Here is a 14,971-nt window from a genome sequence, read left to right as displayed (position 1 = left end):
CCCTTCCTGCTCCTTCCCTACTCCCTGGCCTTGTTTCAAGGCTACGCTCCACTATACCTCTCTCAGAGTTCTTCATTGAAGTTGGTCCTTTCTTGAGTTGGTGTGGCATTTAGTCCTTGAGGATTTAGTATAGTGCGTGACATCATATGCCTTGGTATTAGTAGAACATCAGCCATTGTTATCACAGGTCTTAGTATCCATAATATAAAATGACCAGCAGTGTTTGGAGAACTCAACAGTTATCTAATTAGGAAGGTGATGTTATAGAACACAGTGGGGTTTCATTGTTTTTTTTGTTTGTTTTGTTTCTTCATTTCAACTTACTGGGGTTGTCTTTTTTTATTAGACTTTCTTACAACTACCACCTGCGATGGTGGAAGAAGGTGAAGAAGTTCAAAATCAAGAAATAGAATTGGAAGCAGAAGAAGAAGCCATGCTCATTCAAGCTGATGACATACCAAGTCCACCTGATGACAGCTGTAGTCAAGAGACCCTGGCACCTCAGTCTGACACCACCCCCAATCAGACTGAGACCACTGCCAGTCAGACAGGAGCTGATTCCAATCCACAAACACTCACTGCTTCATGTGAGGTTATTGCTTCTGTGGCAGGAACTGTAACTGCACCAGTAGAGGCTGTCACCCCTCAGGATGCCACATCTGCCCCAGCAAAGACCAACTAGTCAAATTAGCTTTTTTTAGAGAGGACATTTCAGTCGTAAAGTCAAAGCAAAGTTACTTTTGGTACCTTACATTTGCTTCTGCTATTTCAATGGCGCTAATTAATGTTCAGTTCTTATTTTTGTTAACTGGTTGTCCTCTATATTTTTTTTTAAAAAATTAAATGTATATAAACAGTTCGGTTTCATCTACTTAAGCAGAAGGGCAAATAACCGTTTCTTTTATATTTGATCACTGAGTGTATCTATAATGTATCTACCTTAATATAATTTCCTCTAGAATGTATAAGACATACTTCACATTTTTAGCAAGCTCTAGAGAAAAGAACAAAATACACTGTAATTAACTATAAGTGCCCTTGAGCAAATGTCCCAATTAGGGAGGAAATGGTTTCTTCTGTCATGCATACTCAAGTTCCATCACCTTTGATTTACCTTTTGTTCTTTCTTTAAAGACATTCCATAAAGATTTCTGCAGTCTGTCAAAGAGGTTACCTTCCCCAGAATCTCAGAGTGTATCAGAATCACCTATAGTATTGTTTATTCTTAGGGTCCACCTCAGACCTGGTCATTCAGAATCTCAAGGTTAGATAGGCTGATAGTGTTTGGGTTGCTGGGAGAGTGGCATCAGGTAAGGCTGGTGAGGCTGAAATAGGATTTGTCACTCAACTGAACAGGAAAACTGGCCAGTAATTCTGGGCAGGAAGCAGGGCCCAGACTCTGGGCAGTAATTCAGCTATTGTGCAGGGTGGAAGCCTCCAGTGCAGAGTTCTGTTTTGTGCCATTTCATTTTCTTTGTGGATGTGCAGAGTTCAGTTTTGTGCTGTTTAGTTTTTGTGAATAACTATCCACAAGGATACCTTCAGGTCTACAGTGTACCAAGTTTGGGAGGGCAGAGGTATGAGTACTTTCCTATTTGAAGTTTATTAGAAATGTAGAGGTATGGGCTGTACTCCAGATCCATTAAATCTAAATTTGTATTTCAACAAAGTCCTCAGCTGATTCATTTGTATTTTGTGGTTTGAGAATCACTGTACTGAGATTGGTGTGTTTTCTGACTAGTGACCTGTGCCTATAAGGACTGGAATGGATGGTCAGAGCACAAAAGAAGAGATGGATGTGTCTTTGTAGGGGTCAGAGACATTGCCCACTTGTTCTCTTCTTCCCATCTTGATCATCCGCTAGGCAGGCTGACTGAGGAGAGGATTTTCCCAAAGCACATCTACCTATGGAATTAACCACATCCAAGAAACTTTTGAGGAAAGAATAAGAATTGTACCCCTGATCCTGGCAGTTTGAAGAGATGGTTAATTCATAAGGAAATTAAACCCACAAAATTCAGTCAATTGTATTTTTGAATCACTAATGTTTGCTCAATTCTACCAGGCTATGGTGGATATGATTCACACTTTCACCTTACAGTGTGTGTAACTGCATTAGAACACTGTGTAAATGTTAAGTGAGGAGGGAGAAGTGAAGAGATGTGAAAGGAGTAAAATGTGAAGGAAACTACTAGGAATCCCTAGTCTGTTTGTTATCAGAGTAAGGATCAAACCAGTCTGTTATGTAATTTCTCTGATATAAGAATTTGAAAGCAGGTGTTGTGGGCATCTGTATGAGGAATAGCACTCCCAGAATTATTTTCATTTGTGAATATATGGTATCAGGCTAAGCAAGATGGAAAGAAGCTTTGCCGTATTACAGTCTTTCCTGGAAAAGATTGATTTTTCTCTCTACCCTTTAGAGGATATGAATTATGATACCTGCAGCCAAAATAAGCAAACTGCTGGGCAGCTTTCTCAAACTGTTTTCCAAGTCTAACTTAGAAAATCTCTGTCTAACTGGATGATCATACTTTTTTCTTTGCTGCTTGATTTTTCTACCACAATTTAAAAGGCAAACGTAGGTGGAAGATGGATAAACCTTTTATCAAAGGAATTAAAAAATGGGTAAGGGCAGTGTAATTAAATTGTTCACTCACCAGAAAGGCCAGAGGGTTGCAGAGAATCCTGGAATTTTTAAGGAATTTTAGAGATTGTTTTTTAAAATAATGAGGAAACAGAATGGAGAGGCTGACAAATGGGGGCATAAGGTAAAATTAAGTCCATACTCCTAAAGCAGTATTTTATTTGTATTTTAAATCAAGAGTGATGGCTTTACCAATTCAAGAATTTTTTATTTAACATATTCTACAGACAGGTACTAGAGTCATTGACTCTTGCAGATTAGTGTTCCCACTGCTCTCCATCCTGTTTTTCATATTTGAATATGTCATGATTTGGGATTCTATTTTTAAAAGGAGACCAAAAAGATGCATGCTAAGAGAATGAGGATGAAATGAAGCAATTCAAGTATTGAGACTTTTTTCCCCACAAAATGCTGAGTTAAGAAAGTTCATTACCAGCAGCTGAGAATAAATAACTCCATTGATTTAGGCAAATGAATGAGAAGATCTAAACATTATCAGGACTCTTGAAGTTGATGTGATGATAAAAGTTGAGATGTTTTGCTAGATACTAAAAAGAAACTGTATAAGTGGATCATTTGTGCTTCTATTAAAAATGAAGCTTTTATGATCAGGAAATAGCATGATATTGTAAAGCAAACTTTGGACTCACCCTGACCTGGCTCAAATTTTACCTAATTTGTTTATCAGCCTTTGATTTGACCTTACACAAGTTTTATAACTTTATAACTTCTGTAAGTCCCAGTTTTCTTTATAAAAACAGGGTAGAGATCTGTTTGGATTTGTTAGTTTGTTTTATAGAATAATGTTTATGAAAAGATTCAACTCCTAGCCACTCAGGAAATAACAGTCCCTGTCTTCTCATTTTTCTCCAAAGCCTTGAGACAATGTAGTAAATTGTCAACTAATCCTTTAAGTTGAGCACCTACCCGTGTCCCTATCCAGAGAGCACAGAAGACAATGAAGGGGACATGGTAGCAATCGACATTGAGGATCTATCAAAATCAGGTCTTCTGGTTAGAGACTTCTGAATCAGTCTATTATAACATTGAGGGTGGTCTCTGCTAAAATTAAAATTCTCACAGAACATTGTGACCAGGATAGTCAATAGGTCCCATCATGCTTCTGACATGTGTCTTAACTGCATGGAGCTGATCGTGTCTATCAGTTGTGAATGTCTACCATGTATGAATTGTGTACTGCCCCAGCCTTAAATCATTTATGTTGTTGGATTTGCTTGACTTTGTGCCGGGAGTGTGCTATTTTCTTATTTTTCAATCATTCAAATGGTATTTTCAGAGCTGTTTCTTCAATTAAGACAAGATACAAAAGATTTTTTTAAAAAAACAATCCTTTTGTAGGAGCCAGAAGAGCTGCGAAAGATAAGCAGTGCCTTCTGTAAGAAAACACTTAGCCATTTATCTTTGTAATTATTAGGCAATCGTGTTAATAGATGTTTATGAATGGTGGAACTGGAACTGTACTAAGCCAAGGTTGTAAATGAAGATATGAGAGACGGTTTTTCCTTTACCCACTGGTACTCTTTAGTGCCCCAGAAAAGGTTTAATTAAATGGGATCTAGAAGCTTTTGATGCCCAGGTTTTTCTTTGTAGGAATGAACCCTAGCCCAGTCCGTTGGAGTGTGGCTCAGAATACAGCCTGGTTACTGCTGACATTATTCCAATCTTATTCTCTTGGCCTTCTCCAAGAGAATACACAAATTGCTATGGCTGGTTAAGCTTTTTCACTTATATACAAAGATTTCTGATCCCATTATCTTTCAGCATATTTCAGAAAATACTGCTTTTGAAAAATACTCTGAAAAAAGCAATTTCCTTGGTCAAGTATTTTTGGGAAACAAAATGAATAATTGTGTTCTCCATTTGCAGAATCTCACTTAGCCAAGTAAAGATTCTAAGAAGTCCTGCTGAAAAGAAACGTGTTTAGCTTATGTATCACTTCTCAAACTTTAGAACATAGAACTTTTTTTTTTTTAAATTTTTTTATTAAAACACCTTATGTAACTGTTTCCTCAGAACATAGCTTAGGAACTGATATCTTTACAACTTGGACTCACCCTTAAAAAATAAAGCCCAAATATTTTTTTCTCTAAGTAACTAGAGGCTGAAGTAACATAGTTGAACAAAAAACTAGAGGTGAGTGATTTGTATAAAATGTCATATTATAGTGTAATTTGTTGAGTGTCATGTGGCATTAATACCAACATCCTGAAATGGCAAGTTAATAAGTTTGATCAATGTAACATGACATTCCTTCATGTGAGCCTCCTAAGAAAAGGTCACTGAGCTTTCTCTGTTTGAGACTCCAGAATTTCACACCAAGCTTTTCTTCTCATTTCCTATTGTACAGTAAGAGTTCCTATTTCCAATATGTCTTATGTTCTCCATTCTTTGTTTCTGTTTTTTTTTTTTTCAGTTTAAATTCTGAGAAAGAAATGAATTATTTCACATAGTAGGAGTGAGCCAGAAATAATAGAAGAAAATTAAGGCAAATATAAAAATGAATACAATTTCCTTTCATCAGAGTGTTAAACGCTGAGAACCCACATAGTTACCTTGCATCAGCAGGTTGAATTCTCTCTTGCTTGATATCCATAAATGACTGTCCCCACAATTCCCTTCCCCTCTGTGACTTCACATTGTATTTTCAATTTATGCGTCATGTTGCAATTTAAGTTGAAGAACCTCAAAGATAACTCTCCAAGAAATACCTGTTTTAATATAAAATGTTCTTTTGACAAGCTGAGTTACTAACATTTTAAAAAGTTCATAGCTCTGAATGGGAATTGGTGAGTATAAAACAGTATCTGCTTTAGTTCATTGGTTCATTTTGGCCATGTTTGTTTGGTTGACTTTTTCTTCTGGTTTCACAAGCTGGACTGAAAGTGCCCTGTTACTATAGTCTTGATACCCTTGACTTTTGAGTAGCACCTTCCAGTGTGCTGGTTTCCTCTGACTACCACAAAATAGCAGTGGAAGAGAAGTAGACCTACTTAGTTGGCATTTCATTTTGCTTTTTTGACTACTTTTCACTGGTAGTGTTTTGAATTCTGTATAACGAAATGTTGCAAGATGTCTTTGCATTTCTAATTCTTGTGTGTTTGCAGTCTATTAAGTACCTACTATGTGCCAGGCACCTGAGCCAGAAGCAACCCATTGGTTTATAGATAACACCAAGGGTGAATTGAAGGCTACCACAGTTGATTGAACTGGGACTAGAACCAGGCAGATTTACTTACCATACTGTTCTTTGAACTTCCTTGAGACACACTGAAGTAGAAGAAGCAACACTTAGGCTTTCCCCATGAGAAAAATGAACCTACTAAGAATTCCTGTCAGGGTTAACATACCAGAGAAGAGGCTAGGTTACCAAAATAAGGATAGGAAATAAGGTCTGTAGAAAGAATGCTCCAATGTTTATACTTTTAGTAGAAAGCAAAATTAGTATTTGTTTTGGTTTAAAAAAATGTATGATGCCTCACAATGGGAAAGGACTTTAGTAGGGGTACTCTGATCCTCCAAAACTCTAGTTAATTATCCAGAAGCCATTTTGTATTTTAAACAATGAAAGAACAGGTTAAATAGCAATACTCTTAAAATATGTGATGTCTATTAAGGGGACAGATAGGTTTCATTAAAATCTGTACTTTACCATTAATACACTAACTGGTTCAGCCTTCCAGTTAACTCCTCCTATCACAAACCCAGCACTGGTATATTTGAGAATTGAAAAGAACATCCATGTGAGTTAAAAGTCCCCAAGGGTATAAGTTTATTTGTAAAACAATTCGAAACAATATACTCCTACAAAATTACAGAAATAAGTTTTCCGAGGCTGCCATTGCATATCTTAATCTAGTTGAACTCATTCAAAGAATGGGCTCATGTGAGCAAGCAGAGAATATGTCCTCTACTGAAATACAATCCTATCTTAGGGAAAAAGTCATGAATGTCAATTTTCATTGATATTTCAGTAATCTAATTGATCTTAACTTGCCATACAACTATTAATAGTGGGCATAGGAAGTGAAATTATTGGTTCTTGTCTTGAACTAACAATTAGAGGGAGTACCATCTCTTCACCCAGCTATTCTGAAATGTCAGATGCAGGTCAAATGAATACAAAGGTCCCTGACACCAAACACAGAGTTCTCAGAACAGATTGAAGGTGTCAGCTCTGAGGATTCCTAAACTAAAATGAAGGAGTCATTTTATTTATTTATCATTTTATTTAACTATTTCCTAATAGACATTTAAATCATTTTGGATATATTTTTATTTTTGTTTCGGATACTTATATCTTATGCTGGCCAGCTACAAAGAATAACTTTATATTACTTTATAGTCTGAGTGTATTTCAAAGAAAATCCCTGCAAGTGGAATAACTGGGTCAAAGGTTATGAGCACTTACAATTTTAATATATGTTGCTTGTCCTTCACAAAAGTGTATCCATCTGCACTCCCACAGCAAAGTGTAAGACTGCTTGGTAGTTTGCTCAAAATAGCCATCCCGGTAATATATATTATAAAACTTTGGAACATCTTGCCATTATAAGTGAAGAATCATTTTAATGTCATTTTAAGTTGCATTTCTCTGATTAGAGCAAGATTAATATTTTTATGTTTAAGTTTATATTTGTCTATCCTTTTATTTTTACCCTTTATGATAATTATTTTGGTTTAGATATATTTCTTGTGTGCGATGTAGAATTGGATTTGCTTTGTGATTTATTTGAAAATCTTTTTTTAAAAAAATGCTTGAACCTGTAATACCAGCAGCTCAAGATGCTGAGGCAAGAGGATTGCAAGTTTGAGGCCAGCCTTAGCAACTTAGCAAGGACGATAGCAACTTAGGGAGACTCTGTCTCAAAATTAAAAAAAAAATAAAAAATAAAAAAATAAGGACTGGGATGTAGCTCCGTGGTAAAGCACCTCTGAGTTCAATCCCCAGTACCCCCAAAATTAATTTTTTTTTAATCTTGGGTTTAGATTCCTTATATTTATTAATAGATGTGTTTTTTTATGGTCCTATTGTTTTCTTTTAAATAGTTCTCTTAAAAGTTTTCATATTGTATATTTGCATTGATATGTCTATATATGTTTGTGCGTTTGCTATTTAGGAAGGTTTGTATCTTTTGTTCTAGTAGTAATCCCTCCTGAGACAGGAGGATCATGAGTTCAAAGCCAGCCTCAGCAAAAATGAGGCACTAAGCAACTCATTGAGAACCTGTCTTTAAATAAAATACAAAATAGAGCTGGGGGTGTGGATTAATGGTTGAGTGCCCCTGAGTTCAATCCCCAGTACTCCCCTGCCCCCCCCAAAAAAATTATTGGCTTTGTTAGTCCTTGTGGAATTTTAGGATCACCTTCTTAATCACACACACACACACACACACACACACACACACACACACACAGACCCTGCTGAGATATTTATTGGACTACGTTGAATCTATAGTAATTGGTATCTTTACTATCTAGGAATATGGTACCTCTAAGTAGTTCATTTGTTTTTGCTATTATAAATGATTCATTTAATTATATTTCTAATTGGTTGTTGTCAGCATATAGAAACACAACATTTTTATATGTTGAGTTGGTGTATAGTGCTTTTGTTAAATTTATGATTTCATATAGTTTGTAGATTATTTTAATTATTATAATGAAAGTGCTGTTTTATCCTCTTTAATCTTTATACTTTTTCTGTCTTATGCCTTTCATTTACTTTTCAACCTTATTGATCTTATTGAGCCTCTAGTGATGAATCAAGATGATCAGAACAAGTACGTTTGTTTCTCCCCCATCTTGGAGACAAAGATTTCAGTGTTTTGTCATTGAGTGAAGCATCTGTTACAGTTTTTTGTTGCATATTTTTAGGCATTTTGTTATTAATTTCTATAAAAATGTCTTATCAAATTTTAAGTTTCTTTCTATTCCTAGTTTACTAAGTGTTTTTAAGTCTGTACCCATCATGTGATAATCATATGTGTTTCTCTTTTGCTATTTGTCATGATTTACATTAATTCATTTTTCTATTCATTTTTTTTCCATTTAAAGTCTTAAAGTGCCATTCTTCCCATGTTTAGTAATTTTTATTGGAATACTGAACATTACAAACGCCATGTTGTTGAATATTTGGATTTTGTTTTCTTCCTTTAAAGAGTGTTGAAGTTTGTTTTGGCAGGTAGTTACTTGTGGGTTTTTGTTGTTTTTGATGATTGTTTTTAAGTTTTTTATGCAGGCATAGAGTGCATTGACTGTAGGAATAGCTTAGCTCAATACCTAGGTTGTGACCCATCAGTGATCCCTATTGGATGCCCCAGGTCTTCAAGGAAGTGTCTCTATTGAGGGTAGTTTAAATGTAAATATTTCCTCTTCTTGTGTGAACTCTGAGAAAGTGTAGCTTATCAGACTAGCAGGTATTCCCTGCTTGACCTCATGGAGTTTCATCCCATGCATTAGCCAAGACTTGAGAGGGGTGCCTCATCAGATTTCCAGAGCTCTTTCTGGTATAATACTCTCTTTTCAGTTACTTAGCCTCACAAATTCTGTCCAGGTTGGCCTCCTCAAGCTTCAATCCCTGAATTTTGGGGAAAAGGCTAGCCTTCACTTGAGTTCTTTACTATGCTGCTGATTGGAAATTGCTTTCAGGCAAAAAGCCAGGACAGTTACAGGGCTCACCTTGCTTATTCCCTTTCACTCAATGACAAGTTCTGTTTCCTGTTGTTCAGTGTCTGAAAATAGTTACTTCATATATTTTGTCTAGTATTCTAGTTGATTACAGTGGAATGATGGATTACTACTTCATGAACAGCATTGGCTTTATATATATTAAAGCAGATTTACATTCCTAATCTAAAAATAATGTTTGCTAATATTTTTAGGATTCTTACATTTTTGTTTTGAGAGTGACCTATAACAATAATTATTAATTATAATTGAGTAATTTATAATTATAAAGATTAATACATATTGTTATATTAATACTAAAGTCAATTATTAAATAATTATTACTTCTGTTATTACTACTAAGTAATAATTATTATTTTATTGTCAAGTTGTCAAGATTAAGCTGACCTCAAATTTAATTCAGATATATTTTCTCCTATTCACTAGAAAAGTATCTGTAAATTTGTTATAATCTTCTTTTTAAGTGCTTAAAACAATTCATGTAAGACAAGATTCTTGGAAGATTTGAACTATATTCAATTTATGTAATAGTTTAGAACTATTCTGTTTCCTTTGTTGGTTTTAGTCAGTTACATTTTTCTAAGAACTTGTCCATTTCAGCTGAATTTTCAAATTTTATATTTCAAAAATTTATATTTGAAAAGTAACAGTATCTTTGTGCATAACTTTAGCTATTATTCACACATCCTATATCATATCTTCACAGCATTCAGTTCAAAATATTTCCTAATTTCCATTGCGATTTTATTTTAACCCACATTTTGTCATTTTCATTGAAATTTTGGGACTTTATAAAAGTAATAGTTACACAACATTGAGAATGCAATAAAGCCACTGAATTATTCACTTTAAAATTGTTGCTTTTATGTTACTGCTTACTCTTAAGGGGTTTATTATGTGTTACATGAATTTCATTTCAAACACCTCACGTTTTAAGAAGTACATTTCTCAATTTCTAAGCATTTAGGCATTTTGTTATTAATTTCTAGCTTCCTTCCACTAAGGTTAGAGAACATACTGTATGTGATGCTAATCCCTTGAAATTTATCACAACTTTTATGGTATGTGTTCTAAGTACATGTGAAAAGATTGTGTGTTTTGTAGTATTCTGTTGTGTTTTTGTGTTAATCATTTTGTTCAAATCCCTTATATCATTTCTTGTTATTTTTTTAATCTCTTGTCGAATACTAGAGATTTTTTTTTTTAAAGCACACTTATGATTATAGGTTTGTTTATTCTTTTAATTCTATCCAATTTTGGGAGGGCTGTGATACCAGGAATTGAACTCAGGGGCACTCAACCACTGAGCCACATCCCCAGCCCTATTTTGTATTTTATTCAGAGACAGGGTCTCACTGAGTTGCTTAGCACCTTGCTGCTTCTGAGGCTGACTTTGAACTCAAGATCCTCCTGCCTCAGCCTCCCAACCAGCTGGGATTACAGGTGTGCACCACTGCACCCAGTGTAATTCTGTCAAATTTTGTGTATTTTGAGTCTGTTATATAAAAGCATAGAAACAGAATTATTCTACTTTCCTAATGAGGCTTTAATACTGCCTCTCTTTTACTTGAGGTATGCTTCTTGCCATAAAATCTACTTTGTCTTACATCAATGTAGCTACAGCAGCTTTCTTTTCCTCTTTTTAAACTCTCAATTTCTATATCCTTGTATTTAGGAATTTTCTATTATAAGCTACATATTATCGGGCTTGGCATTTGGTTTTACCCTACTTATGCTAATAAGTTGCACATCTCTGGCAGAAAGCATAAGACTCCTGGGTGATAAGCAAAGCACAGTTAGCAGCATGAGCATTGGTGTGTGTGTTTGCGTCAGATCCTCTTGCTTCCCAAGTCCCACAGTGGTAACGCAGAGGGCCCAGATGGATGCCTGTACGCTCAGTGGATTGTGAGAAACATTGGGGAATCCCCCACTTTCATAGCAAGCAGCAAACAAGCCTGCTCTTCATCCCACAGGGAGATAGTACCTCATCCTCAAGGTTTTTTACTGCAAACTTAACCCTCTAGAGAAAAGGCCTGAGTGAAAAGCAGCCATGTGTCGTTGGCACACCCCACAGAGCCTGAAGGGGTGCTCTGTAGTTGTGAGCTTGCCATTTCTCTTTGTCATTGTGTCAGGGATTTTTGCTTGTTGTATTTGGGAACTGTGTAACTGCATATGTACACATTCAGAATTATGATTCCTTCCTGGTAGATGGACTTTTTATCTTTAGGAAACATCCATTCTTAACTCCTGCTACACTTCTTGCCTCAAAGTCTGCCTTGTTGTACATTAATATAAGTACCCTAGTTTTATTTGATTAGATTTGTTATGGCATAGCTTATCTCATCCTCTTGCTCAGCATTCTGTGTCCATATACTAAGGTTTTTCTTTTGTAAGCAATGCCATGTAATTAGACCAACAATGCCTTTTAATTAGAGTAGATCACTTTAATTGTATATAATTGCTGATTATCTGACTGGTGTATCTTAACCATTTCGATGCTCTGTTTTATATTCCTTTTTCTCATCTTTTTGCCTTTAGAGGTATAAAGTATTTTTTTCATTAGTAATACATTCTTTTTCCTGTTGTGCTGAAGATTGCTGCAGGCATTATGAACTTACTGCAGTCTATAAGAATTAAAAGCTCTTCTACTTCCCAGATGATGCCTGGGCCTTATAACACCAACTAAAATACTAAATAGCACCTTGTTATTGTTTTTATAAATTTTGCTTCTATGTAAATTTTTAAATTCATTTTTAAAGATTTATTTATTTATTTTTGTGGTGCTGGGGATTGAACCCAGGGCCTTGTGCTTGCAAGGCCAGCACTCTACCAACTGAGCTATCTTCCCAGCCCCTATGTAAATTTTTGAAATTTTTCTACTAATTAAAACATTGCTATTGTTGTTTATAGCTTAATGATCATTTAAATTTACCCATCTATTTACCCCTTCCATTGCTCTTGACTCCTTCCTTCATTTTTTGTGCTTCTGTCTGGGATAATTTTCTTTATGATTCTTTTTACTATTTCCTGTAGTGCAAGTGTACTATTGACAAATTCTGTTTTTGTTTGTGTGGAGATGTCTTTGTTTCACATTTGATTCTCTGTGTGTCGAATTGTAGATTGTCAATTTCTTTGAGCATTTTTAAAAAAAAATGTTATTTTATTGTCTTGTGCCTGTGTCTTTGGGAAAGTTATCTATCAGTCTTTTATTGTTCCTTTGAAAATAGTATTTCTTTTCTTTGGCTGCTTTTCAAAACTTTTATCTCTACCTTTGATTTTTATCAGTTTGCCTCAGCTGTGCCTTGGTACAGTCTGGATATTTTCTACTCACCTAACTTTCGGTACAATTATCCCCTCTCAGTTCTGCTCTATTTGCTGTTAAGTTCATCTATCAAGCTCTAATTCTGGTTATAGTACTATTCATCTCCATAATTTTCATTCTATTATTTGTTTAGCAAATCCCAACTCTGATGAAACTCACCATCTTCTCATCTATTTCCTTGAAACCCGTTAATCAAGTATTTTTGTGTGTCTAATGCTGGATCACCTGTCACTGTTTCTGTTTTCTGGTTTTTAATTTCAGTCCAGATTCTTGCTGTGTCTGGCACTTCTTTAATGAATGCCTGACATCGTATTTGAAATAATGCACAGGTTCTGAATGATGGGTTCTCCCTCAAGAGAGGATCGGCCTTCTCTAGCAAGCAGCCAAAGGCAGGCTGCTTCATTCTAGCTAGGCCTGTGCTGCCCTTGGGCAGCTTTGCTGTCTTAGACAGTGTCACTCTAGCTCTGACCCCTCATTCCTAAAATGTAGTCTTATAGAGGTCCCAGTGTAAGGCCTGGGATATTTTTTGGAATTGTCCTCCTTGGCAAGTTCTGTACTCAGTTGTCTCCATAACATTATGAAACTGCCCAAAATTCTGCTTTACCTTCTTACTCTCTGGTTTTTAAGCCTCTTCTTGTCTTCTACAACTTAATTAGCAAATAACTTGAAGAAACTGCTTCTAGTGTTGTACTCATGACTTTGCATCCCTTTTCTCTGGCATCTTGATGCAAGTCTTAATTGCCTTGTCAGCTTCAAACTTAAACTTTAATCTTGCAAGGCCTATCAAATTACCTAAAGTGTCTCATTTCTTGGGTGGTTTTCCTACACCAAGACTTTCTAACAGCCCTTACAGGTAAAGTATTGTGCGAAAAGTGGAGATCCTAACCAGTCACCCCAAGAAGCTTCCCTTCTCTCAAGTTTCACTTATCTTGGTATCTTTCTGGTGATTTCCAGAAGATTTTTTTTCTTAGTTACATTCTGCGTGTTTGAGTTCATCTTGGTGAGCATGTGGGGCAGGCTAGTCTATCGTGGCTAAGCTGAACCACATTTGAGAAACAGTGGTTTGATGCTTTATTGTGCCTACTTTTGTAATGTCTCATTTCCATTAGGGACCTGTAAGTCTCTGCAGAATGCCCTTAAGAATCAATGTGGTTAAGCCCTGCCTTTTCTGGGTAACACTTGGTTCTTCTTTTCAAGCCCTAGAACCTATTTGCAGAGACTTTCTCTGTTCTACAACCAGTCCTGAAAATAAGACCCCAGGTCTAGCCCTTGGTCTGCAGCTTCAGGTCACTCTTCTGCTGGTGGAGCTGAGCACTTGCATCGACAAACACAGTCCCAGGTTCTGATGAACCATGGAGCCAGAGCAGCAGCTCAGAAGTCAATTGGCACGGAAGACAGACTTCCAGATAAATATTAAGTATGTCCCCCACCCATTTGGTATTGACTATATGCAAAATGCTTTTTTTTTTTTTTTTTTTTTAACATGGTTTATCTCATTTGATCTTTTCAGTTATTCCAAGATACGGGTATTCATAATCCCCCTTACTTGTCTAAAGTCACCAGATCAATAAGTGAGACAACTGTGATTTGAACTTGGACACAAAACTCCCATCTTCTCTAAACTGCTTTTTATATTTATAAAACCTGGTCTGAGGCCTGACTCAGAGTTGGGTTCTGTTATCTGATGATATTATCAGAGTTGTTTTATGCGTTGAGAATACCATATGATTCTAACCCTCTCTAATCCCAACCCTATTCCTCTCTAGAGGATGGAGATGACAAATGCTGGTCAGTATTTTGCTCATCACACCTTTGGGTTCTACTTCAGGGATTTGCTTGCTCTTTGGTTTAGTCACCATGCTTATGAATTTATTTACATCATCTTATTTAAATTTTAAAAATTTACTTATGAATTCGGGGTCAGATATATCTCCTTTGGCAGTCATTCCTAATTTGCACTGTAGCAGAGTTTAGGGTAAAATAGGGATATGTGCTCAAGATCATTTTATTGTTTATTACAAGAATAGTAATCCTCCAGCACCAGAAGAAAAACCAAACAAACGCTATGTCATCTAGCAGGATGTAGAGTTATACTGCTTCCTCTTGTCAGCTCCGCTTATATAATTCAGAAGAAGAGCACTCACCACTGTTTAACAGCCTCCACTGAGAGTGCCTGGGTGTGCAGCGCCCTGCCAAGTTTCTCATTAGTTATGGAGAAAAGCCATTTGTATTCTGAAATTGCATATCAGCCAGGCAATCACCACACAGAAATAGCCCCCATGAAAAGAAAGCAG

At 36.0% G+C, this 14,971-nt stretch overlaps 1 protein-coding gene across 1 annotated transcript in view; it reads left to right on the top strand.

The window, feature by feature from the left end:
* Window positions 1–4,645, top strand: part of AQR (aquarius intron-binding spliceosomal factor) — a 108,875-nt gene extending 104,230 nt beyond the window's left edge. Inside the window, 1 exon segment of the mRNA XM_079127489.1 lies at window positions 347–4,645. Coding sequence (XP_078983615.1) covers window positions 347–682 — 336 coding nt within the window. The 3' untranslated portion in view covers window positions 683–4,645.
* Window positions 4,646–14,971: the final 10,326 nt, after the last annotated feature.

This window comes from Sciurus vulgaris, assembly GCF_902686455.1.
Source record: "Sciurus vulgaris genome assembly, chromosome: 2".
Lineage (NCBI taxonomy): Eukaryota > Metazoa > Chordata > Mammalia > Rodentia > Sciuridae > Sciurus > Sciurus vulgaris.
This window is presented reverse-complemented; position numbering and strand designations above follow the sequence as displayed.